The sequence below is a fragment of the Ursus maritimus genome, unplaced genomic scaffold, assembly GCF_017311325.1.
Source record: "Ursus maritimus isolate PB19 unplaced genomic scaffold, ASM1731132v1 scaffold_16, whole genome shotgun sequence".
Classification (NCBI taxonomy): Eukaryota; Metazoa; Chordata; class Mammalia; order Carnivora; family Ursidae; genus Ursus; species Ursus maritimus.
In genome coordinates this window covers 6,565,347-6,591,334 of record NW_024424008.1, presented here as the reverse complement: position 1 = coordinate 6,591,334, position 25,988 = coordinate 6,565,347, and the positions used below count along the sequence as shown (strand labels likewise).

Here is a 25,988-nt window from a genome sequence, read left to right as displayed (position 1 = left end):
ACCACAGAAATAAAATGCAGAGATGAGGAGAGCAGAACTCAGAGGGGAAGGGGACTATGTTTACGCGTACTCACTACGTGCTCAGTGTTGAGTCAGACACTGAGTGAAGCAGAGACGCTGATGGTTGCCTATCTGTGACCTTCATATCTTGAATGCCTGGACTTCCCACTACCTGAGTCCTACACCAAGCCCCTCTCCTGCGAGTGGACATGAGGACGTCAATTCAACACACAGAGGGCATGGAAGTGGGGAAGCCCAGTATATGAGAACAACTTAATTGCCTTAGAGTTAATTTTATGAACAAATAAAAATGTGTCGATAGTCTTCTAACGACCTCCACAGGTATCACATGTATTAGGACGGATTTCATTAGTAAGTTATATACGAAATTGTTATTTACTATTGTATGCTGTTCTGAATTACTTGATGCCTTTTCTTTCACAAGGCTCATGTATTCTATAATCAAACATTTATATTCAGGATAAAAATAAAGGAAGAAAAGAATATGCAGAAAAGTGACTATAAATTACTGATCTCAGTGATGGTGTATTTTACATTAAACATCAAATGGCTTGTTGCGGTTCTCGTCGGCCAAAGGAATTAGTGCTTTCATCACAATCATAATTCACATGTTGCTGCAAATAGCCCTGCGTGTCCCACATATTCCTTTAGTTACAGACTCCAACCTACAATTTTTGTCACGGCCCTGGATAAATTGAACTTTGAATTTTGTCTTAATTATGAAGAAATGTTTTCTAGGAAGAGATGCCTGTGAAATAGATGTCTGTTTTAAGTAATGGAGAGTGCTGATTACAGTGAACGTAATGCCTCTTGAAAAGAGGCACAGGGATTTCTTAGAAGGAAACATTAAGTTAGGAGTGAGAGCATCTGAGTATGGAAAGCCACGAAGATGCACACATTCAATTTGAGGGTAGAGATCAAATTAACAGGGAAGGTGCCAGAGGACCAGGTGGCAAGAGAAAAAGGTGGTAGAAAGTAAGTATAATGACTCGGCCCATATGGGACTGAGGGTTGTTGGTGGAGTCAGAACCCAAGGGCACTGGGACCTTGGAATAAAAGTGACCTCCTAAGTCTCACAAAGATAATCAGTCTGCAGTCTAATCTGCAACCCACTAAATTTCCTCCAGTTACTGATTCCATTTCTGCTTTGAAAGACTCAGTCCGAAGCTGATGAGTGATTTTGTCGTACGTGAGGTGAGATTCTAGGAGTAGGGAGAGTAGAGCTAGATACTAGAAGTCCTTACAGGCCCAAGGTAATGGAGCTGATTTGGAATGCTGGAATGTCAGGACCTTTGTCTGGAGTCTTGTGAACAGATTGTGGTGGAGACTAATGGCCAACATTTGGGCTGATGGGGCAGACATAGATGGTAGTTTCTCAAAGGACTTTTAAAGTCTCATTTGGATTTGAGAAATTGAGTCCTCAAAAGAAAGCCTTGCTTTGGTCACTTATCTTAAATCTCTCTTACCTAGTCTTCCTCCCCTCTTACCTTCCCTCCTACTGCCCTGTTTGCCTTTCCTCCCCTCTAAAGCCCTCAGTTTGTTTCCCAGAGTCCATAGTCTCTCATGGTTCATTCCCCCTTCTTTTACCTCCCCCCCTTCCTTCTTCCCTTTCTTCTCCTACCGATCTTCCTACTTCTTATGTTCCATAAATGAGTGAAACCATACGATAACTGTCTTTTTCTGCTTGACTTATTTCTCTTAGCATTATCTCCTCTAGTCCATGTTTCTCTATTTTTGATTCATTCCCTCACTTTGGTGGTGCTCACCTTCCAGTAACTTCCTTTGAAAGGCTTCATGAGAGGTCAGTCTTTTGAGATCTTTGAAGGTCTTGAAGAACTTTTTACTCCTACAAATTTATTTATTTTGGTGCAAAGTTCTGGATTTGAGTAATTTGGCAGGAGGTCTCTCCCTAAATAAATCTCATACCTACATGTAGCACCTCAGTTCACTTTTTGGTGCCTCATTCTTAAATCAAAATGAATGGAAAGATCTGGGTGTATGGTTATGTAAGCTAGCACTACCAGGTATAAATAAACAGAAGTTCATGGGGTTTCATCTTGTTCAGTATGTAGCCTTTAATTTTATCCTGGGCTCTGGACATGGCTGGGGTAGGGGTAGTATGTTAAGAGTCTCTAGCCTGAACTCCATCAGGGAATAAACTTCCAGCATTCTGTTGGGTATGGAAAGTGGTACCTGGATGGACAGGTTGGGAAAGAGGATCCAGGAGTCTAGCTGATTTCTTATACAGATTTTCAACCAGTAATCTTCTTTAAAAAGCCCATCCTTATCCCTATTTAGAAAAGTTCCTGATACCTCCAATTTTTGAGATGATCTGGGTTCTGCAGTGGAAATTAACTTGATTTTTGTGTTCTACTCGAGCTTATTAGTTTTATCCCGTCTGCTTAGCCAATCGTCCTCTATCTGCTTTCAAAATGTTGTCCCTTCTCTGTTATTGTCTTTTCTTCTGCTTTTTACATTTATGATGTTTTTGTTATTTTATTGATGTTTTAACAGGGTATTAGGAGGAAACAATGGTAAATACAGGCATTTAATTAGATATATTTAATCAGAAAACTCAAGGAAAACATTTATATGTAATCTGTACTTCTCTTTGTCTCTATTAGGTGAAACTGAAGTCCACATTGGCCTGCCTCAGAAATGGCTGGCTTCAATCACACTGGTGTTAACCATGCAGTCTTCTACCTGGTGGGCATTCCAGGCCGAGAAGACCTACACATGTGGATTTCCATCCCCTTCCTCCTCTCCTATGTCTTTGCCCTCCTTGGAAATGGTCTGCTCATCTGCATTATCCTCATCAAGAGCAGCCTCCATGAACCTATGTATCTTTTTCTCTGCATGCTGGCTGGAGTTGACATTGTCTTTGCCACAACTACAGAACCCAAGGCATTGGCCATTTTCTGGTGCAATAGTAGGGAGATTTCTCTTAATAGCTGCATTGCCCAGCTCTACTTCCAGCATTCCTCCTTTATTTCTGAGTCAGGCATCTTGCTGATTATGGCATTTGACCGCTACATTGCAATATGTTATCCACTGAGGTACACCATGATACTCACCCACTCTCTGATAGGGAAAATTGGTGTGGCTGTTTTCATGAGAGCACATTGTACAATTTTTCCCATGATATTTCTTCTGAAGAGGCTGACTTTTTGCAGAAACAATGTCCTACCACATACATTCTGTGAACACATTGGCTTGGCCAAGTATGCCTGTGATGATATCCGTGTAAATATCTGGTATGGATTTTTTGTCTTAATGTCAACAGTGATCCTAGACATTGTTCTCATTTTTGTTTCCTATGCTCTGATTCTTCATGCTGTCTTCCGTATCCCTTCCCAAGATGCTCGCCACAAAGCTCTCAACACGTGTGGTTCCCATGTCTGTGTCATTGTCCTTTTTTATGGGCCCGGGATCTTCTCAGTTCTCACCCAACGCTTTGGCCATCACATCCCGCTACATGTCCACATTCTGTTGGCCAATGTCAGCATGCTTGCTCCACCTATGCTGAATCCCATCATTTATGGGGTCAAAACAAAACAGATACGAGACCAAGTGGTTTATGTGTTGTTTCCAAAACAGAAATGACTGTGGGGATGGCAGAGACTGGTTTCTCAGAAACTTTGGTCCTTTGTGAGATGTGCTTTCACAGCAGTGAACCAGAAAACTACAAATGAGTCCTCAGCAAAAATAACTCATTGAATTATGGGCCTGTGGAGCAACTTACCTAAGACTGTGAGACTTGCCCCCCTAATCAGTCTGAAAACAGTGACTGTGGGTTGACTGAGATACTCACAGTTCATTATTTGGGGATGGAACAGTTTTCTCTGTAGTAGTCATGTATAACTCTGTAATATTCAACTCAATTTTGGGAACAGACAATATAATATTAAGTCTCATTTAGATAAAGAATAAGTTTTCTATCTTGAGCTATGTCAAGCCCTGAGACCTCTCACCACATGCCTGGACTCTTATGTAAAACCTTCATTCCTTCATACGTTTTCTCAAAATATCATGGACATTAAGAGGACTTAAGGCAAATGTACTCCTAACTTTTGACATTTTGGGGGTTGTTTCTCAAAAATCATCCCCCTCAGATGGTACAGAATAAATTCAGACTTCCTTTCCAGCAACACTTTCCACATCACTTTCACACAATCTGTGCTTCAGTCTCAAGGAACCGTCTATCTCTAATTTCTCCATTTTCAGTCATGTTGTCGTGGTACATTTTCCCTAAGGGATTCACTTGCCTGGAATGACCTCTCCTGTCCTTGACCTTTTATTTTTAAAATTAAAAGAAAATTATTAGAGAGAGTGCACATGAGTAGGGGGGAGGGGCAGAGGGAGAGAGAGAAGCAGACTCCCCACTGAGCAGGGGTAGAGGGAGAGAGAGAAGCAGACTCCCCACTGAGCAGGGAGCCCAAAGTAGGACTTGATCCCAGGACCCTAAAATCATGACCTGAGCCTAAGGCAGACCCTTAACCAACTGTCCTTGACCTTTTAATAAATTCCCTTTATTCATCTTTCAAGGCCCAGGTTGGTGTCATCTACTCAGTGAGGTCATTACAACCACCTCATCTCAAGCAGAGATATGACTTCCTCCATGAGATGATACTATATTGATACTTCTTTTGAAAACATCTACTTTTTTATATAAGTGCTCCATAAAGAAATAAGAAAATGAAAACGAAAATGCATATGATCCCAGTATCCAAAGAAAGTTACTGTTATCATTTTGGTGTAGAATCTTCCAGATTTTATACGTAAGTCTAACTCCAACAACTATAACCGTACACACATATTCCGAACTTATACATGACTCTGTAATTCAATATTATCACATAGGCCCATAGTGTGGCTATTTTTAAATGACAATACATTTGGAAATCTATGTTAATGACTATATTTTATCTTTCAATCATTTACTTAAAAAGCATGCTTAAAAATTCTTTTTTACACTTGCTGAGGTAGTGTTCATCCTTTTATTTATTTGTTTATGTATGTATGTATTTTTATTTTTAAAGATGTTATTCATTTGAGAGCGAGAGAGGGAATGAGTGGTGGGGTGAGGTGGGAAGGGGCAGAGGGAGAAGCGGACTCCCCACTGAGCAGGCAGCCTGACATGGGGCTTGATCCCAGGACCCCGAGATAATGACCTGAGGCGAAGGCAGACACTTAACCAACTGAGCCTCCAAGATGCCCCTCACCCTTTTATTTTTAAATACTTATGTTTTTGTAATCATTAACAATATAAATGCTATGCTAGGGACATTTTTGTGCATAAGATTTATCTATTTTTCGTGCATTAAGCTTTGCATGTTTTCAGCCTTAAAAATAATTACTAGGTTAGGAGTATGAAGATTTTAGTCTCCTCTGGCACATTTAAAAAAGCATCTAGAGAAGTTATTAATTTTTATTCATCAGAAATACATGAAAGTGCCAAAATTTATTGTACGACCTACTAGTATTTAGTAAATAGTTCTATTTTTAAAAATCTTATTTTTATTATTTTTTTTCTGTTTTGTAGGGTTCGTGTTTCTTTTCTTTTTAATAATAATTTTTTTTGTTATATTATGTTAGTCACCATACAGTACATCCCTGGTTTTTGAGGTGTAAATTTCGATGATTCATTACTTGCGTATAACACCCAGTGCACCATGCAATACGTGCCCTCCTTACTACCCATCACCGGTCTATCCCATTCCCCCACCCCCCTCCTCTCTGAGGCCCTCAGTTTGTTTCTCAGAGTCCATAGTCTCTCATGCTTCATTCCCCCTTCTGATTACCCCCCCCTTTCTTTATCCCTTTCTTCCCCTATCGATCTTCCTGGTTCTTATGTTCCATAGATGAGAGAAATCATATGATAGTTGTCTTTCTCTGCTTGACTTATTTCACTTAGCATTATCTCCTCCAGTGCCGTCCATGTTGCAGCAAATGTTGAGAAATCGTTCTTTTTGATAGCTGAGTAATATTTTAAAAACTTATTTCATACCTTATCTTATTGAATCTTCACATCAAACTTGTTATTGCTTTTATTTTACCCATTTTGCAGATGTAATTTGAAGCTCAGTGAGGATATATAACTTCCCCAAGATACTGATATTTATTGAGAGTATTTTATCAGGTTGTTCAAATTATAAATTTTGTAATTTTCTTTGGTTGGTTTGGTTGGCTTTTGTTTTACTTAAAGAAATAGAGTATAAAATATTTTCAAATCCATTCTTTTCCTTTGTGGGTTTTATTTTAATCTTAGACTATTTTCTTCAACCTATGATTTGACTATTTTTATATTTCTCTTACTTTTTATGGTATACTTTTTATAGTTCATCTTTCAAGAACATATATTAATAAACAAAAGAAAGAGAACAAAGTTCAATGACCAATAATAAGAAAACTGGGGCACAATTGTTAAATTTTAGTATGTTTTTCAGTTTTTATATGATTGTCTTTCTGCATATATGATACAGTTAACTTTTTTCTGTAACATATGTTTGTCACTCAGTAAAAAGTGGTGCAAATTTTCTAATGTTTTGTGAGTTAAACAACAGGTGGAACAAGCTTATTGTACTGTTCAAACCTTTTATATACATACCAGTTAAAAAATGATTCAATTATTATTGGGGAAACGAGTTAAATTCCTCACAGTGATTATTTGCCAGTTTCATGTAATTCTTGTGATTTTTTTCTCTGAAACAGCTGATCTTTGAAACACAACAATTTTGAGATTGTTAGTAAACTGGTCAGTGAGCTATGATTATAGCTGTGTAAGTTTTCTGTTGGTTAGTGTTCTTTTAGTGAACCATTTATATCTTTTACTCCCAGGCATTTTGTGCTCGTGATTTAGGTTGATGTCCTTTAAACATAAAACTGGATTTTTTGTTTCCATATCTGATAATCTTTGAATTTTAACTGATATGTATAGTTGTTTTTTTTAATTTCAGATTTTTAAAATTAGTTTAAGAGGTAGAATTTAGTGATTCATCAGTTGCATATAACACCCAGTGCTTATTACATCAAATGCCCTCCTTAATGGCCTAATATTACTCAGTTATCCATCCCCCTACCCACCTCCCCTCCTAGAATTCCTAGTGTTCAGTATCTCTTACAGTTATATTTCTTATGCATTTAAGATAATGTTTTTAAAAGTTGATACTTCTGTCTCTATTCTGCAAATTGTTTAGTCTGTCTTTTTGCATCTCTTTATTTCTATCTCCAAGTTTCTAAAGATCTTTTTAGCTCCATTTAACAAGCTATTTAACCAATCCACTGAGTTTTTTTTTTATTTCAAGAAGTGCATTAAAAATTAACAAGTATTATTTTTTAGAACAGTTTTAAGTTTATAGAAACATTGAGTGGAAGGTACAGAGTTCCCATATACATCCCTCCCTCCTCAGTTGCTTAGAGAGTTTCTCCTATTTTTAGCATCTTGCATTTGTATGATATGGTTGTTACTATTAATGAACTAATAGTGATACATTGCTAATGAAAGTTCATGGTTTACATTAATGTATACTCTCTGTGTTATACACTTCTATGGGTTTTGAAAAACGTATAATGACATATATCCATTATAGTATCAGAGTATTTTCAATGCCCTAAAAATACCCATGTACCTCCTATTTGTCCTTCTCTTGCTCTTCTTGAACTCCCGAAAACCACTGATTATTTATTTATTTATTTATTTATTTATTTATTTATTTATTTCTATTTCTATAGTTTTGTCTTTCCAGAACGTCATAAAGTTGGAATCCTGCAGTGTATAACCTTTATATCTCTGAGTAACATTCCATTGTATGGATGTACTAGAGTTTGTTTCTTCATTCACCTGTTCAGAGATATTTTGGCTGCTTCCAAGTTTTGGCAACTATGAATAAAGCTTCTATAACATCCTTGCAAATTTTCGTGTAGACGTAAGTTTTCAACTCCTTTGGGTAAATATTAAGGAGTGTGATTGCTAGATCATATGGAAAGAATACGCTTAGCTTTGTAAAGAACTGCCAAACTGTTTTCCAAAGTGGCTGTACCATTTTGCATTCCCAGCAGCAATGAATGAGTCTGTTGAGCCACATCCTCGCCAGCACTTGGTGTTGTCAGTGTGTTGAATTTTAGCCATTCTAATAGGAGTACAGTGGTATCTCATTGTTTTAATTTGCAATTTTAAATGAAATATGATGATGTTGATTATCTTCTCATATGCTTATTTGCCATGTCAATGGATTCTCCATACCAGATTTCTCATGTTGTGTTTTCCTAGACAGTACATATACTGCAAATTTTACCCCAGAATAATGCTTCCAAGGACCATGGTTATGAATGCTCATGGTAATCTTCCTTAGGTGTCCAAAGAACAAGTGGAGGGATTATTCTTTGACAGGAAAGACAGTTCCTCCAATAAGGAGGAGTGGGTGGGAGCAGATGTAGATATGTTTTTATATTCAGTGTCTTGAATTTGTGTGAGTTTCCAACTGATTTATTCTGATTTAGTAGTCAAGGTTTTCTGTCAAGAGTAAAGAGCCAGGTTCTGGAATCAAGGTTGGAACCCTGAATAGAGTGTATATATGAAATGTTAATTAGGTGGAATGAGAGAGTGAGCTGACTTGAGCAAATGTGTAAGGTTGCTGGGCTCTGCTAATAGTCCAGGTTGGTAACATCTTGCTCTCCAGGTGACTAACCAACTATGGTTCCTGTTTTGGTTTATCATAATGTTGAGATGGAAGATAGAATGGAGAAAAAGATTTGAAGGATTTGAGCATACTTAAAGGTATTATAATGAAGGGCAACAGAATATAAAAGTTAATTAAGAATGGAAATCATGCAGAAGTTTAGAAAGGGAATTGTGGTATTGATAGATGAGCAGTTTTGCTGAGGTTAGTAAGCAGATATATGTAGTCAGTGTATAGCTGGGCAAGTAATTGTGGCTAGGCAGTGGGATGTGTGAATTAGTAAACTTGGAAGTGGAGAAAGGATGTGATTATGGGAATGAATAACTAAAGTAGAGTAAAGGGAAATGCAATTGAGATCAGAGGAGGAAACGGAATCAAGAGCACCAGGTGAAGAATTAATTTTCCAGATGGACATTGAAGTCCCTATGATACGAGTGTAAAACTTACGTGCATTTGTGGTGAGGGAATCCAGAGGATCTTCAGACAGCTTTGAGGAATAGGAGAAAGTAGATAACATGAGTCTCAAAGCAGCATTAGGGGGCGCCTGGGTGGCACAGCAGTTAAGCGTCTGCCTTCGGCTCAGGGCATGATCCCGGTGTTCTGGGATCGAGCCCCACATCAGGCTCCTCTGCTATGAGCCTGCTTCTTCCTCTCCCACTCACCCTGCTTATGTTCCCTCTCTCGCTGGCTGTCTCTATCTCTGTCGAATAAATAAATAAAATCTTAAAAAAAAAAAAACAACAAAGCAGCATTAGCTCCTACACTAGAGTGAATGAGCACTAGTCTGGAAAAAAATTTTAAAAATTTCTATCAATAATAAAAAATACATGCAAATAGAAACATTGCCATAACAATTTCCTTCTTTGAAATATCAAATATTTAAATAGAATAATCCAGGACACAAATGCAAATTTATGTGAAAATATATTCATTACAGAATATTTTTAACAGAGAAAAACAGCTTTATAAATATTCAATAGTAGTGAAATGGTTAAATGTAGTATGTCGCCAAAGTGCAATATTTAGTCAAATTTTTCAGGATATATTTATAGAGTACTATGTGGCATTGCATCAGACTGGAGACACATGCTGATGAATGAAAGGAGCTACATGGTTTACAGAACATTTGTTACAACTGGGAACATTTATTATCAATTGTTAATTGGAGCACTACATCAGAAACTAATGATGTACTACTGTATGGTGACTAACATAATAAAAAAAATCTCATCACTAAAAAAAGACATAACTTATTCCAACTGGAAAAAAAAATGGAAAGTTCCTATATTACGAAATTAAAATGTGCCACATGTACTGTTTTATCTTACAATATATAAACCCATGAATATGGGAGAAAAATCTTGGAGGGTCATCAATGAAAATGTTCCATTGATAATCCTTGGATGATTGAATCAAAGCATTAGTCCTGTATACAAAATAATATAAAATTTTTTGAATTATTTATTTATTTATTTGATGTGAAGTTTGAGGATTCATCAGTTGCGTATAACACCCAGTGCACCATGCAATACATGCCCTCCTTACTACCCATCACCAGCCTATCCCATTCCCCTGAAGCCCTCAGTTTGTTTCTCAGAGTCCATAGTCTCTCATGCTTCATTCCCCCTTCTGATTACCCCCCCTTTCTTTATCCCTTTCTTCCCCTACCGATCTTCCTAGTTCTTATGTTCCATAGATGAGAGAAACCATATGATAAATGTCTTTCTCTGCTTGACTTATTTCACTTAGCATAATCTCCTCCAATGCCATCCATGTTGCAGCAAATGTTGAGAAATCATAAATTTTCAGTGGATTTAAATTTATTAACATTTTATCATGGCATGGTTAACATAGTTAGTACTTAATACATGTTGACTGAATGGGTGGTGAAGGAACAAATGAATGTTTGAGAGAATCTATAGGATTCTAGCTCCTAATATACTTCTGTGCCTTCTGGAAGTCAAGGCTGAAGAAGATGACCTGGAGTGAGGTGTGGGGCCTTGATGAAGGTTTCTAATCACAATCCTATCCTCTGCCCTGCCCTCTCCCCTCTGAAACCTCTCTCCCACCTCTTCTCCTCTCCCAGGTTCATACAGCCTCTCAGGGATACTTTTCATAGGGGGCTTCTGGCATTCAGACAAGGAAGGGTTAAGGGCTTATTGTTATGTCACTGGCAGTAGAGGATATCCTAGGGGAGAAGAAAGTCACCTGAATAGGTCTGTGGTCCCCAAAGATGCTCAGAGAAAGAATAATTTGCTCTGCAGTTCTTTTTCCAATTTGGTCCCCTGGCCACTGCACACAGTCTGCTGGTTGTGGGAATACCCTGCCATCCAGGCAGAGACATGGCTCCAGTCTGTGGTTCCTGATGGCTGTGATGCACAGTTTGGGGTGAGGAGAGATGTGGGTTGGTATTGACCCAGGGTAGCCTGTTTCCTCTCTGGGCCCTTCTGTTCAAAGACATCAATGGTGGGGTCTGACTGCGCGTGGGGATAAAGGAAGTGGAAAACACCGAGGCTGATGAGATATGTGGGAACAGTGATGGATTGCCTTCATCATTTGGTAACCCTTTAGAGGCTGTATGTGGAATTCTCCATCCCCTGACAGCACAGGCAGAGAGGACAGACCAAAATGTTTCCCTAGACACTTTGTGGCATAGTGGAAATACTAGTGGAAGTAGAGGCGAGAGACCTTCTTGACTCATTTACTCTGTGAACTTGGGAAAATTCCCTTTCCTTCTGTGGCCCTGGCAAAAAGTTATAAGATCATTCTAAAGCAGGAGTTGGTAAAATTTTTTTTGTAAAGGGAAGAGTAAAAGTCTTAACCTTCAAACATGGTCTCCGTTGCAGCTACTCTGTCCCACAAAAGCAGTCCTAAACAATGTAAATATGGGAAATGGCTGTGTTCCAATAAAATTTTACTTACAAAAGCAGGTGATGGGCAAGATTTGGCCCACAGACTGCTGTTTGATGACCCCTGGTATAAAGTGCCAACCCGAATTGATTTACCCAAACACGAGTCAGAGATATCAAATATCAAGAATGGAACTGGTGAAGCAGGAGTGTTGTCCTATGAACTGCATTTCTATGAGAGTCTTTCTTCTGGCAGTGGTAAGGGGGCTAGAAGGCTGGAGACAGGGCTAAGAGTGGAATAGTCTCTGGAAGCTTCACCTCTCGGAAGAAACTGATTTCATGAGAGGAGAATCCATGTGCCGAATGAAGATGCCAAATTTATGACATATAAGTCATAACTTATCTCTGTGAGCGTTTGAGTTTGGTTAATGACTGTGTGACTTTGGGTGGGTATATGTGTGAAGAAAAGTTGGAAAGTGTGTGTGAGTGTGTGTAGGTATGGGTGAATGTGTTCACAGTAAAGGGCTAATTGTATCAATAGTAAAAATGTTAGTGTGTAAAACTTCATAAAAATTCGTAGGAGTGAATATGTGTGTGGTGACTGTTCGTGTGTGATAATATGCACCTGAATGGAAGATTGTATGTCCACGTGTGGGTTTGCAGCAGGCAGAACTGGAATTGAACCCAGGTAGGTCTGGTTCTAAACCCCTACCATTTTTTCTATATTACGTTGTCTTGCATGTCTTACATATTGTGGAATAGGTAGGAGAATTATTATTATTTTTTTGCCCCAGAAATTTATTTATTTATTTATTTTTAAAATATTTTTTATTATAATGTTAGTCACCATACAGTACACCCCTGGTTTCTGATGCAAAGTTCGATGATTCATTAGTTGCGTATAACACCCAGTGCACCATGCAATACGTGCAATTAGAAGAGAGCGGGGAGGAAACCACAGAAAGGTGGCTTAGGTAGTCGAAATAACAAAATGGAAGTTTTTAAAGCTAATGGAAACTTTGATTCTCTTACTCTTAGATTCAAATATCAGCTTAGCTACTATCAGATTGTTTGACTTTGGACAATTTCTTGTCTGAGAGTCAATTTCTTCATGTATGAACTGGTGATACATTCAATTTCATAGATTTGGCGTGATGGTTATAAATATATCTAACACTCAATAGGTATTTAGTGATTGCCATTATCACACAAACATATTGACAAAAGTTGGAGATTCCTAATAAAGCAAATTAAAAGTAACATTAGATTTGGCAGCTGTGATATGATAGATTATTTTAGAGAAGGAAGCCTTAGTGGCATATTGGGGTTATTTATAAGTAAACTGGCTTTGGGTAAAGAGTAGGGGATGGTAAGAGGATAGAAGTAGAGAGAGCACATTCTCTCTTCTGTGAAACTAAGGTGAAGGGAGAAGATACAGTTGAACATACTTTCACATGAAGGAGAAAGAGGTAACAGAGAGGGAGAGTTTGAAGTTACTAGAATAACAGATTAGTAGGGAAAGGCTTAAAGAGAAAGTTGGGGTCCAGTGTACAGATGGATGGCTGAGCCTTGAATAGGGGGAAAAGGTGATTCAAATATAAATTTGTAGATGGCAGAGTGAGGGTGGGAAGGTTAAGGGAATGAAAAATAGATGTTTTTGTTGTTTTTCTCCTTGAGCCAGGAGTCAGGAAAACACAGTCCTCTGATGAAGGGCACCAAGGTGCAATAGGGCAGATATGAAGTGATTCTAAGGATGGCATGGGTAGCCAAATTCTAGCATTTACTAGCCAGGTGACCTTGGGTAGGACACTACTTAAACTCTCTCAACTTTGTTTGCTCCCCTATCCGTAAAATGGGGGAAATGACCGCAGTTATCTTAAATACCACAGTGTGAGATAACGCACGGAGCCCCTCCTAACTGATCTGTCTCCGTTCTCCAAACTGTCTCCTCCCTTCACCACCCATCTTACACAATACTGAGAGAGACAGAGAGAGAAAGAGAGAGCGCATGCGTGTAAGAGCACGCACTACCTGAAATGCCAACTTCATCATGCCATTTTCTCACCACAAATCCTTCAGTGGATATTACCGCGTCAACGTAAATTCTAACCTCCTTACACTGGTACGATCAAAGTCCTCAGTGATGTGAGCCCTACCTCACTGCATGACATTATTTTCTACTATTTTGTACCATGTCCTCTTTGCTAACAGTGAATCATAATTTTCCTCTAAACTTTATGTCCTTTCAGATCTCTGTGACTTTGTTCATGTCATTCCCTCCTCACATACCTTTATTTGACAAAACATTACTTCTTCAAGTTTCCACTTAGGGTGGTGCCTTTTAGAAAACCTTTTCTGAACTCCTGGGAACCTCTCCATGTTTCCACAACTCCTTGTGTTTAACTTTTCCTTTACACTATCTGTATCGTTTAGATATTTTACTTAATTGTCTCCCCCAAGTAGGTTCTCGCTAGGAGCCCTTGTAGGCGCTCAGGAAGGCTTGTTAAATTGTCGTCAACTCCGTGTCCAGTTTCCTTTTGAGACGCATATTGCATTCTGATAGTCAAAGTGGAAACTGCAGTATTTGTTGTTCACAGCTCTTAACTATTTATAACAACCGGAGACAGATCTATTCTAGAGCTGGAATAACTCTCTTACAGATCATCCAACTTCTCCCCAACATTCGCTTTAAGGCAATAAAAGAGAGACCCAGAGCAGGGAAGTAATTTTACCGAAATCACATAATTAGTGAATAGAATGTCAAAGAGTTTTAACCCATGTTTCCTGACTTTCTGACCAGGATTCTTTCCACAGCTCATTCAGTGAAAAATGACCTATTTCTACTTCCCATACTTCAACCCTATTCACCTTTTTTTGGCAAAAGAGAAGAGGTGACTGCAAATCTTATACACCAACACCTGGTAACTTGTCCTGGGAATGGCAACCCTCAACTATAATGGTACCAGTCACTCATTCTTCATTCTGCTGGGCATCCCTGGCCTGGAAGACCAACATACATGGATCTCTCTTCCTTTCTTCATTTCCTACCTGGTTGCTGTCCTTGGGAATAGCCTCCTTGTCTTCATCGTCATCACTGAACGTAGCCTCCATGAACCCATGTACCTCTTCCTCTGCATGCTGGCTGTGGCTGATCTCATCCTGTCCACTACCACTGTGCCCAAAGCCCTGGCCATATTCTGGTTCCATGCTGGGGAGATCTCCCTTGATGGCTGTCTCACTCAAATCTTCTTCATCCATGCCACCTTCATTGCTGAGTCAGGGATTCTGCTGGCCATGGCATTTGACCGCTATGTGGCCATCTGTGACCCATTGCGCTACACAGCAGTGCTCAGCCATGCAGTAATCTTAAGGTTTGGCCTGGCTGTGGTCCTGAGAAGCTTCTCTGTGATACTCCCAGATGTGTTCCTGGTGAAGAGATTGCCTTTCTGCCATAGCAATGTGCTACCACATACCTACTGTGAGCACATGGCTGTTGCCAAGTTTGCTTGTGCTGATATTCGTGTCAATGTCTGGTATGGCTTGTCTGTTCTCCTCTCTACTGTAGTGCTAGATGCCTTGCTCATCTTGGTTTCCTACATCCTCATCCTCAATGCAGTCTTCCACCTCCCTTCCCAAGGAGCTCGGCAAAAGGCCCTGAGCACATGTGGCTCCCACCTTGGAGTCATTTCCATGTTCTACTTGCCTGGCATTTTTACAATAATTACGCAGCGATTTGGGCATCATGTTCCCCTCCACACTCACATTCTGCTAGCCAATATCTGCATGTTAGCCCCTCCCATGCTGAACCCTATCATTTATGGGGTCAAGACCAAGCAGATTCGAGAGCGTGTGGTCAGTACTTTTCACAGTGGAACCATGCTGAGTCTGTGTGACTGATCAGGTGGTATGTTTACCACTATTACTCTCCCTGCTTTGTAGAGCCTTATGAACTAAGGGTTCTATTGACTGTGAACAAAGCGATATATCATGACTTTGAAAGATAGATTGCCATATTGCCTTGAGAAGGGTAGTGTTTAGAAAAGAGCAGGAGCTTTTTTGGATATCACACCAAAAGTACAAGCAATAAAAACAAAATAAACAAGTGGAAATACATCAAACTAAAAAACTTCTGTATACCGAAGGAGGCAATCAGCAAAACAAACAGGCAACATATGGGAGAAAATACTTGCAAATCATGCATCTGACAAGGGGTTAATATCCAAAATATACAAAAACCCATACAACTCAATAACAGAACTCAATGGCAAAAGAACAACCTGATTAAAATATGGGCAAAGGACCTGAAAAGACATTTTTTTTTCCAGAGAAGACCTACAAATGACCAGTAGGTACATGAGAAAATTCTCAACATCACTAATTATCAGGGAAATGCAAATCAAAACCACAATGAGATATCACCTCACACCTTTTAGCAAGGTTATTATCAAAAAGACAAGAGATAACATGTGCTGGTGAGGGTGTGGAGAAAAGGGAATCCTTGTGCACTGTTAGTGTGAATGTAAATTGGTAGAGCCGTTAAGGAAAACAGCATGGAGGTTCCTCAAAAAATGAAAACAACAACTGCCATATAATCCAGAAATTCCACCTCTGGGTATATATATAAAGGAAATGAAACCACTATCTTGAAGAGATAACTGCGCTCCCTCATGTTCATTGCAGCATTATTTACAATAGTTAAGACACGGAAATGACCTATGTGTCTAGAGAGACGAATGGATAAAGAAAATGTGATACACGCACATACACATGCACACACAAAACGGAATACTATTCAGTCATGAAAAGGAAATCCTGCCATTTGTGACAACATGCATGAATCCTGAGCGCATAATGTTAAGTAAAATAACTAGGAGAAAGACAAATACTGTTTGATCTTACTTATATATGGAATCTAAAAATAAACCAGACTCATATAAACAGAAGAGGTCAGTGGTTGCCAGAGGTGAGGAGTGGGGGATGGGAGAAAGGGGTGAACGTTGTCAAAGCGTGCAGCTTCCAGCTATAAGATGAGTGCGTCCTGGGGATATAATGTACAGCTTGGTGACTACTATAGTTAATACTGTATTGTATCATTTGAAAGTCTCTCAGAGAGTAGACTTTAGAAATTCTTACCACACAGAACAATTTAACTGTGAAATGGTGCATGAGTTAATGAACCTGATTGTGGTAATCATTTTGCAATACAGATGTGTTAAATCATGTTGTATACCTTAAACTTATAAAATGTTATATGTCAATTATACCTTTAAAAAGCTGGAAGAAAAAAATGTACATATATACAATGGACTATCACTCAGCTATAAAAAGGAGAAAATCCTGCCATTTGTGACAACACGGATGAGCCTGGAGGATGTTATACTAAGTGAAATAAGCTGGACACAGAAAAACAAATACCGTAAGATCTTTTATATGTGGAATCTAAAAAAGGCAAACTTATAGAAGCAGAGAGTAGAATGGTGGTTGCCAGGAGCACAGGGGTGGGGGAAGTAGGTGTTGGTTGAAGGTTACAAACATTCAGTTACAAAACCCAAGTATCTAATGATGTGCAGTATGATGACTATAGTCAATACATTATTATATACTCGAAACTTGCTGAGAGTTGACATTAAGTGTTCTCACTACACACACACACACACACACACACACACACACACACACAAGGTAACTATGTGAGGCAAGGAATCTGTCAATCAGCTTGATCGTGGTAATCATTTCACAAAGTATACGTGTATATTTAAGTGTACACCTTAAGTGTATACATTTTTTATGTCAATTACACCACAGTAACACTGGAAAAATTTAGAATATAATACACAGTTTCATAAAAATACCATAACCTCTAAATTCCTTGATTATGCCTTTGTCATATGGCTGTGATAGAACTAAAAATATAAACAGGATCTTGAGTATGTATGACAGAGTAAGGAGTGGATACATTTTTAACTTCTGCCTTGTTTATCTTTAAATACTTGGTGTGATAATTTCTGTCTCTTCTAATTCAAAAAGAAGTTGTAGAATCAAAGATCACAAAAGTCAAGAGGACTTACTTGCATTTTACAGGAAAATATTAATCAAAACTGGAATTGGTGCTGGTACAATCTTTCCTCCTTTCTCAAGAGAATCTTTGACATGCAGGGGTATACCTGGATCACTTGTTAGTGATTATCGATGGGATAGAAGTTAAGATACTATGAAATCTCTATTACTTAATTCCTTTCAATGGGGCCCAAGGGGATGGTCATATGTCATCTGTGTAGTGAACATCTCCAAGTATTGGGGTAACCTGATATGCCAAGGTATTTGGATTTTGAGAAATGAGAATATTTAAGTTTATATCATGGTAGTTTTCTCCTACCAGTATATCAATGAAAAGGAACAACTAATGACGTACTATACAGTGGTGAACTGAACATAAAAAAAGGGGAACAAACCACCATTTACATTGAGTACTCCAAGGCAAAGACATAAAAGCAGAAAAGTGGATTTTATAACTTACCCTTAAAAAATTTCTCTGTGACCTTGCCATACAGAATCCCTCCAATCCCCAGGACATCCCCATTCATACAGGACTGAGTGCTCCTTCTCTTCCTTCAGTTTATCAACCAAGACGTCATGGACTTTGCCAACTTGTATTGATTTAGCTCTGTCACGTTGTCATCTTGCCTGAGAAAGACGTCATGGACTTTGCCAACTTGTATTGATTTAGCTCTGTCACGTTGTCATCTTGCCTGAGAATTCTGTTCTTTTTATCCTTCCTTCAGAGTAACTTCTTTCTGTCCATTGTTAAGATAGACCTATATTCATTCTTATAAATAATTCTTACCAATAAACTTAAAGGTCACTGACATCTTTGTACAGTATCTAAGTTTCATGAAATGATTATTTGCCAGATTTACTGAGGGCAATCTGAGATTCATTTTATTTTTAAAATTTTAATTCCAGTGTAGTTAACATAGTGATTTTTTTCTCATTTTTAAATTTTATTACGTTATGTTAGACACCATACAGTAGTACATCATTAGTTTTTGATGTAATGTTCCATGATTCATTGTTTGCACATAACACCCAGTGCTCATTGCAGTATGTGCCCTCCTTAATACCCATCACCAGGCTAACCTGTCCCCCCACCCCTCTCCCCTCTGAAACCCTCAGTTTGTTTCCTGGAGTACACAGTCTCTCATGGTTCGTCTCCCCCTCTGACTCCCACCCTTCATTTTTCCCTTCCTTCTCCTAATGTCCTCCCTTATGTTCCACATATCAGTGAAACCATATAATAATTGTCTTTCTCTGCCTGACTTATTTCACTTAGCATAATCCCCTCCAGTTCCATCCATGTTGCTGCAAATGGTGGGTATTCATCTTTTCTGATGGCTGAGTAATATTCCATTGTGTATATGGACCACATCTTCTTTATCCATTCATCTGCTGAAGGGCATCTCAGCTCCTTCCACAGTTTGGCTATTGTGGACTTTGTTGCTATGAACATCGGGGTGCACGTACCCCTTCTTTTCACTACATCTGTATCTTTGGGGTAAATACCTAGTAGTGCTACCCTACGACCCAGCAAACGTACAGTGTTGTATTAGTTGCAAGTTACAACAGAATGATTCAACAGTCCCATATATTACTCAGTGCTCATGAAGATAAGTGTGTTTTTTTTTTTTTTGGAAGTAGGCTCCATACCCAGAGTGGAGCCCAACATGGGGCATGAGCTTACAACCCTGAGATCAAGATCTGAGCTGAGATCAAGTGTCAGAGGCTCAACTGATTGAGCCATCCAGGTGCCCCAAATAAGTGTACTCTTAATCCCCTTTATCTATTTCACCCATTCCCCCACCCACCTCCCTTCTGGTAACCATCTGTTTGTTCTCTATAGTTCAGAGTCTGTTTTTTGATTTCTCTCTCTCTCTCTTTTGTTCTTTGTTTTCTTTCTTAAATTCCACATATGAATCAAATAATACATTATTTGTCTTTACCTCATTGACTTATTTCCCTTAGCATTATACTCTCTAGATCCATCCATGTTGTTGCAAATGCCAAAATTTCATTCTTTTTTATGGCTGAATAATATTCCTCTGTGTGTGTGTGTGTGTGTGTGTGTGTGTGTGTGTGTGTGATCTTTATCTATTCATATATTGATGACACTCAAGCTGCTTCCCCAATTTGGCTATTGTAAATAGTGCTGTAATTAACAGAGGGGTGCATCTATCCCATCAAATTAATGTTTTCATGTTCTTTGGGTACATAAATACCCAGTAATGCAATTACTGGATTGTAGGAATAGTTCTGTTTTTAATTTTTTGAGGAAACTATACTGTTTTCCACAATGGCTGTAACAGTTTGCATTGCCAATAACAGTGCAAGAGAGTTCCTTTTTTCTCCAGTGCCTTGCCAATGCTTGTTTTTTGAATTTTTGATTTTAGCTATTCTGACGGTATGAGGTGATATCTCATCATAGTTTTGATTTGCATTTCCCTGATGATGAGTGATGTTGAGAAATTTTTCATGTGTCTGTTGGCCATCTGACATTTGGAGAAATGCCTGTTCATATCTTCTTCCCATTTTAATTAGATTGTTTTTTTTATGTGTGTTGAGTTGTATTAAGTGACATATATAATTTTTTTTTTTTTTGAGAGAGAGCGAGAGAGAGCATACAATAGGGCAGGGAGGGGCAGAGATAGAGGGAGAGAGAGAATCTTAAGCAGGTCCTACACTCAACATGCAGCCCAATGTGGGGCTTGGTCTCACAACCCTGAGATCATGACCTGAGCCAGGATCAAGAGTTGTATGCTTAACTGACTGAGCCATCCAGGCACGCTTTTAAAAATTAATTTTGAATACTAACCTTTTATTGGATATGTCATTTTGAATACTACCAGCTATGGCTGGTGTCAGGAGGTTACTGCCGGTTTCTCCTCTAGGATTTTTATGATTTTAGGTCTCACATTTAAATAGTTAATCCATTTTGAGTTTATTTTTGTGTATGGTGAAAGAAAGTGGTCCAGTTTCATTCTTTTGCATGTAGCTGTCCAGTTTTTCCAACATCATTTGTTCAAGAGATTATCCTTTGCCCATTGCATATTCTTGCCTACTTTGTCAGAGATTAATTGGCCACATAGTTGTGGGTTTATTTCTTGAGCTTTCTACTCTATTCCACTGATCTATGTGTCTGTTTTTGTGCCAGTACTATACTGTTTTGATCATCACAGCTTTGTAGTATAACTTTAAGTCTGGAATTATGATGCCTCCAGTTTTGTTTTTCTTTTTTTTAGATTGCTTCGGCTATTTGGGGTCTTTTATTGTTCCATACAAATTTTAAGATTGTTTGTTATAGTTCTATGAAAAATGCTCTTCATATTTTGACAGAGATTACATTAAATGTGTAGACTGTTTTGGGTAGTATAGACATTTTAAAAATATTTGTTTTTCCAATCCATGAACATGGAATCTCTGTGTCATCTTCAATTTATTTCATCAATGTTTTATAGTTTTCAGAGTATAGATCTTCCATCTTTTTAAGTTTATTACTAGGTATTTTATTATTTTTGTTGTAAATGGGATTGTTTTCTTAATTTCTCTTTTTATTGCTTCATTATTGGTGTATAGAAACGCAACAGATTTCTGTACATCAATTTTGTGTCCTGTAACTTTACTGAATTCATTTATCAGTTCCAGTAGTTTTTTTGGTGGAGTCTTTAGGGTTTTTCTGTATAGAGTATCATGTCATCTGCAATAGTAAAAGTTTTACTTCTTCCTTACCCATTTGGGTGCCTTTTGTGTCTTTTTGTTATCTGATTGCTGTGGCTAGGACTTCCAGTACTGTGTTGAATAAAAGTGGTGAATGGACATCACTGTCTTTTTCCTGACCTTAACCTTAGGGGAAAAGCTCTCCCTTTCTCCCCATTAAGGATGATGTTAATGGTGGGTTTTTCATATAAGGTCTTTATTATTTTGAGAGATGTTCCCTCTGAAACCACTTTGTTGAGGGTTTTTTTTTTTTTTATCATGAATGGATGTTGTACTTTATCGAATGCTTTTTTTGCATCTACTGAAACAATCGTTTGGTTTTTACCCTTTCTTTTGTTGATGTGATGTATCACGTGGACTGGGGTGTGAATATTGAACCATCTTTGCATCCAGGGAATAAATCCCACCTGATCGTGAATGATTTTTTAAAATGTATTGTTGGATCTGGTTTGCTAACATCTTGTTGAGGATTTTTGCATCTATGTACATCAGGGATATTGGTCTGTACTTGTCTTTTTTTGTGGTGTCTTTATCTGAGTTTGGTATCAAGGTAATGTTTTCCTTCCTCTTTAATTTTTTGGAAAAGTTTGAGAAGAACAGGTATTAACTCTAAATATTTGGTAGAATTCACCTATGAAGCCATCTGGACCTGGACTTTTGTTTGTTGGAAGTTTTTTGATTATGGATTCAGTTTCACTGTTGGTAATCAGTCTGTTCAAATTTTATGTTTCTTCCTACTTCAGTTTTGGTGGGTTATACATTTCTATGAATTTCTTAATTTCTTCTAGGTTGTCCAGTTTGTTGGCATATAATTTTTCATAACATTCTCTTGCATTTTTTAAAAAAAATTTTATTATGTTAGTCACCACGCAGTACATCATTAGTTTTTGACGTACTGTTCCATGATTCATTGCGTGTAACACCCAGTGCTCCATACACTACGTGCTCTCCTTACTACCCATCACCAGACTATCTCATCCCCCCGCCCCGCCAAGCCCTGTTTGTTTCCCAGAGTCCACAGTCTCTCGTAGTTCATTCCCCCTTCTGTTTACACCCCCTTCATTCTTCCCTTCCTTCTCCTACCGATCTCCCTGCTATTTCTTGCAATGTTTTGTATGTCTGTGGTGTCGGTTGTCATTTCTCCTCTTTCTTTTTTTTTTCAAGCATTTTATGATTTTATTTATACAACATTCTTGAAATAACAAAACTACAGACTTGAAGAACAGGTTAATAATTGCCAAGAGTCAAGGATGGGAGTTGGGAGGAGGGTTTTTTTTTCTTTTTTTATGTTCAATTAACCACAGTATAGTACATAATTAGTTTTTGATGTAGAGTTCAATGATTCATTATTGAATCATTGTGCTCATCACAGCACATGCCCTCTTCAGTACCCATCACCCTGTTATCCCCTCCCTCACCCTCCTCCCCTCTGAAACCCTGAGATTGTTTCCTGGGGTCCATAGTCTCTCATGGTTCACCTCCCTCTCTGATTCCTCCCACTTTGGATTTCCCTCCCTTCCCCTATGGTCCTCTGCGCTATTGCTTATGTTCCATAAATGAGTGAAATCATATGATAATTGACTTTCTCTGCTTGACTTACTTCACTTAACATAATCCCCTCCAGTTACATCCATGTTGATGCAAATGGTGGCTCTTCATCATTTCTGATGGCTGAATAATATTCTATTGTATATATGAACCACATCTTCTTTATTCATTCATCTATTAAAGGGTATCTCAGCTCCTTCCACACTTTGGCTATTGTGGACTTTGCTGCTATGAACATTTCTCCTCTTTCATTTGTGATTTTGTTTGAATCTTCTTTTTGTTTTTTTAATGATTCTGGCTAGAGGTTTATCAATGTTGTTGATTTTTTCATAGAACAAGCTCCTGATTTCATTGATCTATTCTATTTAGTTCCTATATCATTTATTATTTCCTTCCTTCTGGGTTTTGTTTTTTCTTTTCTTTCTTTTTCTTTTTTTCTCTTTCTTTCTTTCTTCTTTCTTTCTTTCTTTCTTTCTTTCTCTTCCTTCCTTCCTTCCTTCCTTCCTTCCTTCCTTCCTTCCTTCCTTCCTTCCTTCCTTCCTTCCTTCCTTCCTTCCTTCTTCTTTTTCCAGGTCCTTTAGGTGTAAGGTTAGGTTGCCTATTTGAGATTTTTCTTGCTTCTTGAGATAGGCCTCGGTTGTTATAAACTTTCCTCTTTGCACACTTTTGTTGCATTCCAGAGGTTTGGACTGTTGTATTTTTATTTTCATTTCTATGTAATTTTTGATTTTTTTTTCGTTTGGCCATTCATTGATCAGTAGCATGTTATTTAACCTTCATGTATTTGTGTACTTTCCAGATTTTTTCTTGTGGTTGCTTTCTAGTTCCATAGTATTGTGGTCAGAGAAGAATACGTGCTATGACTTTGTTCATACCATGATCAAATGTGTTGAGACTTGTTTTGTGGCCTACTATGTGATCTATTCTGGAGAATGTCCCATGTGTACCTGAAAAGATTATGTATTCTGCTATTTTAGGATGGGATGTTCTGAATATATCTGTTAAATCCATTGGATCCAGTGTGTCATTCAAAGCCACTGTTTCCTTGTTGATTTTCTGTTTGGTAATCTGTCCCTTGATGTAAGTGGGGTGTTATAGTCCCCAACTATTATTGTATTATGACTGATAATACAACATGTTTTATTGTGCTCCTTTATGTTTATTATTAACTGTTTTATGTATTTGGGTACTCCCATATTGGGTGTATAAATATTTACAATTGTTCTATCTTCTTGTTGGATTGTCCCATTTGTTATTATATAGTGTCCTTGTCTTAAAGACTATTTGTCTCATGTAAGTATTGTTGCCTGGCTTTCTTTTCATATCCATTTGCATGATAAATGTTTCTCCAACCCCTCATTTTCAATTTGCCTGTGTCTTTAGGTCTGAAATGAGTCTCTTGTAGGCAGTACATAGATGGCTCTTGTTTTTTCATCCATTCTGTCACCCTATGTCTTTTGATTGGAGCATTTAGTTCATTTACATTCAAAGTAATTATTAATAGGTATATATTTATTGTCATTTTGTTACTTGTTTTGGGGTTGTTTTTGTTCTTTTCTCATCCTTCTCTTTTTTTCTCATTATTTTCTGGACTTCTTTAGTGATATACTTAGATTCTTTTATTTTTTGCATGTTTATTACTGGTTTTTGATTTGTGGTTATACATGCTAGTTTGTATATAATATCTGCATATAGCGTCTATATTAAGTTGTTGGTCACTTAAGATTGAACCCATTCTTTATTCCTCTCTTCCCATGTTTTAGGTATATATTGTCATCCTTTACATCCTTTTGTGATTCTCTTGACTGATTTTTACAGATATACTCATTTTTACTGCTTTTGTGCTTACTACATTCTTACTATTATGGTCTTTCCTTTCTACTCAAAGAGTCCCCTTTAACATTTCTTGTAAGACTGGTTTAGTGGTCATGAACTCCTTTAGCTTTTGTTTGCTAAACTCTTTACCTCTTCTATTCTGAATGATAGCCTTGATGGATAGAATATTCTTGGCTGTAGTTTTTTTCTTTTCCTTTCAGCACTTTGACTATATCATGTCACTCCCTTCTGGCCTACAGTTTCTGTTGAAAAATTTGCTGATAGGCTTACGGGCTTCCCTTGTATGTAACTGTCTTCTTTTATCTTGGTGCTTTTAAAATTCTCTCCTTATCACTACTTTTTGCCATTTTAATTACTATGTGTCTTCATGTGGACCTCCTTGGGTTGATTTTGTTGGGGGAATCTCTGTGTTTCCTGGATCTGGATATGTGTTTCCTTTCCCAGATTAGGGAAGTTTCCAGCTGTTGTTTCTTCAAATACATTTTCTGTCCCCTCCTCTGTTCTTCTGGGATCCCTATAATGTGAATGTTATGTCTGATGGGATCACTGAATTCCTTAAGTCTATTCTTATTTGCTTAATATTTTTTTCTCACCTGCTTAGCTTGATTACTTTCCGTTACTCTGTCCTCCAGATTGCTAATTTGTTCTTCTGCTTCCTCTAGTCTATTAATTCCATCTAGTATATTTTTAGTTTTATTGTGTTCTCCTTTTCTGATTTATTCTTTATTGCTTTAAGGAGTCCACTGATGTAATCCACTCTTTTCTCAAGTCCGGTGATCATCTCAATGATCATTACTTTAAATTCTCTATCTCTAGCAGATAAGTGATATCTGTTTTACTTAGGTCTCTTGCCGTGGTTTGCCCTGTACTTCCGTTTGGGACATAATCTTCTGTCTCTTCATCTTGTGTTACTGTCTGTTTCTCTGTGTTAGGAGCATCAGCTACGTCTCCGGCTCTTAAAAGTAATGGCCTTATGAGGAGGTCCTGTAATGCCCTGCAGTGCAATGTCCCCTGTTTATCAGAATCTGGCACTTCAGAAGTGGCTCCAGTGTATGTGTGTGTGCCCTGCTGTTGTGTCTTGGCCCCTTTTCCCTTCAGTCGAGTTATCACGTGGGCAGGGTGTACAGTTTTAACAAGTGCCCTAGTCTTCCTCCGGAGGCGGCCTCCTGCCACCTCCAGGACTGAGGCCCCACAGAGTACATGGGTTGGGAGACACAGTGTTGGCAATGTTTGTCCTGGTCTTCTGGGGGAGGGGACTGCAGTGCTGGGACCAAGGCAAGCATGACTG

At 38.2% G+C, this 25,988-nt stretch overlaps 2 protein-coding genes across 2 annotated transcripts; both read left to right on the top strand.

The window, feature by feature from the left end:
* Positions 1-2,679: 2,679 nt before the first annotated feature.
* Positions 2,680-3,624, top strand: LOC103678001 (olfactory receptor 52B4-like). Its single transcript, XM_008707263.1, has one exon. It carries the CDS (start codon positions 2,680-2,682, stop codon positions 3,622-3,624), a length of 945 nt encoding a protein of 314 aa, XP_008705485.1.
* A 10,861-nt stretch (positions 3,625-14,485) lies between these two features.
* On the top strand, positions 14,486-15,445 carry LOC103678095 (olfactory receptor 52B4-like). Its single transcript, XM_008707400.1, has one exon. The coding sequence runs from the start codon at positions 14,486-14,488 to the stop codon at positions 15,443-15,445; it is 960 nt and encodes a 319-aa protein (XP_008705622.1).
* The last annotated feature ends 10,543 nt before the right edge of the window (positions 15,446-25,988 follow it).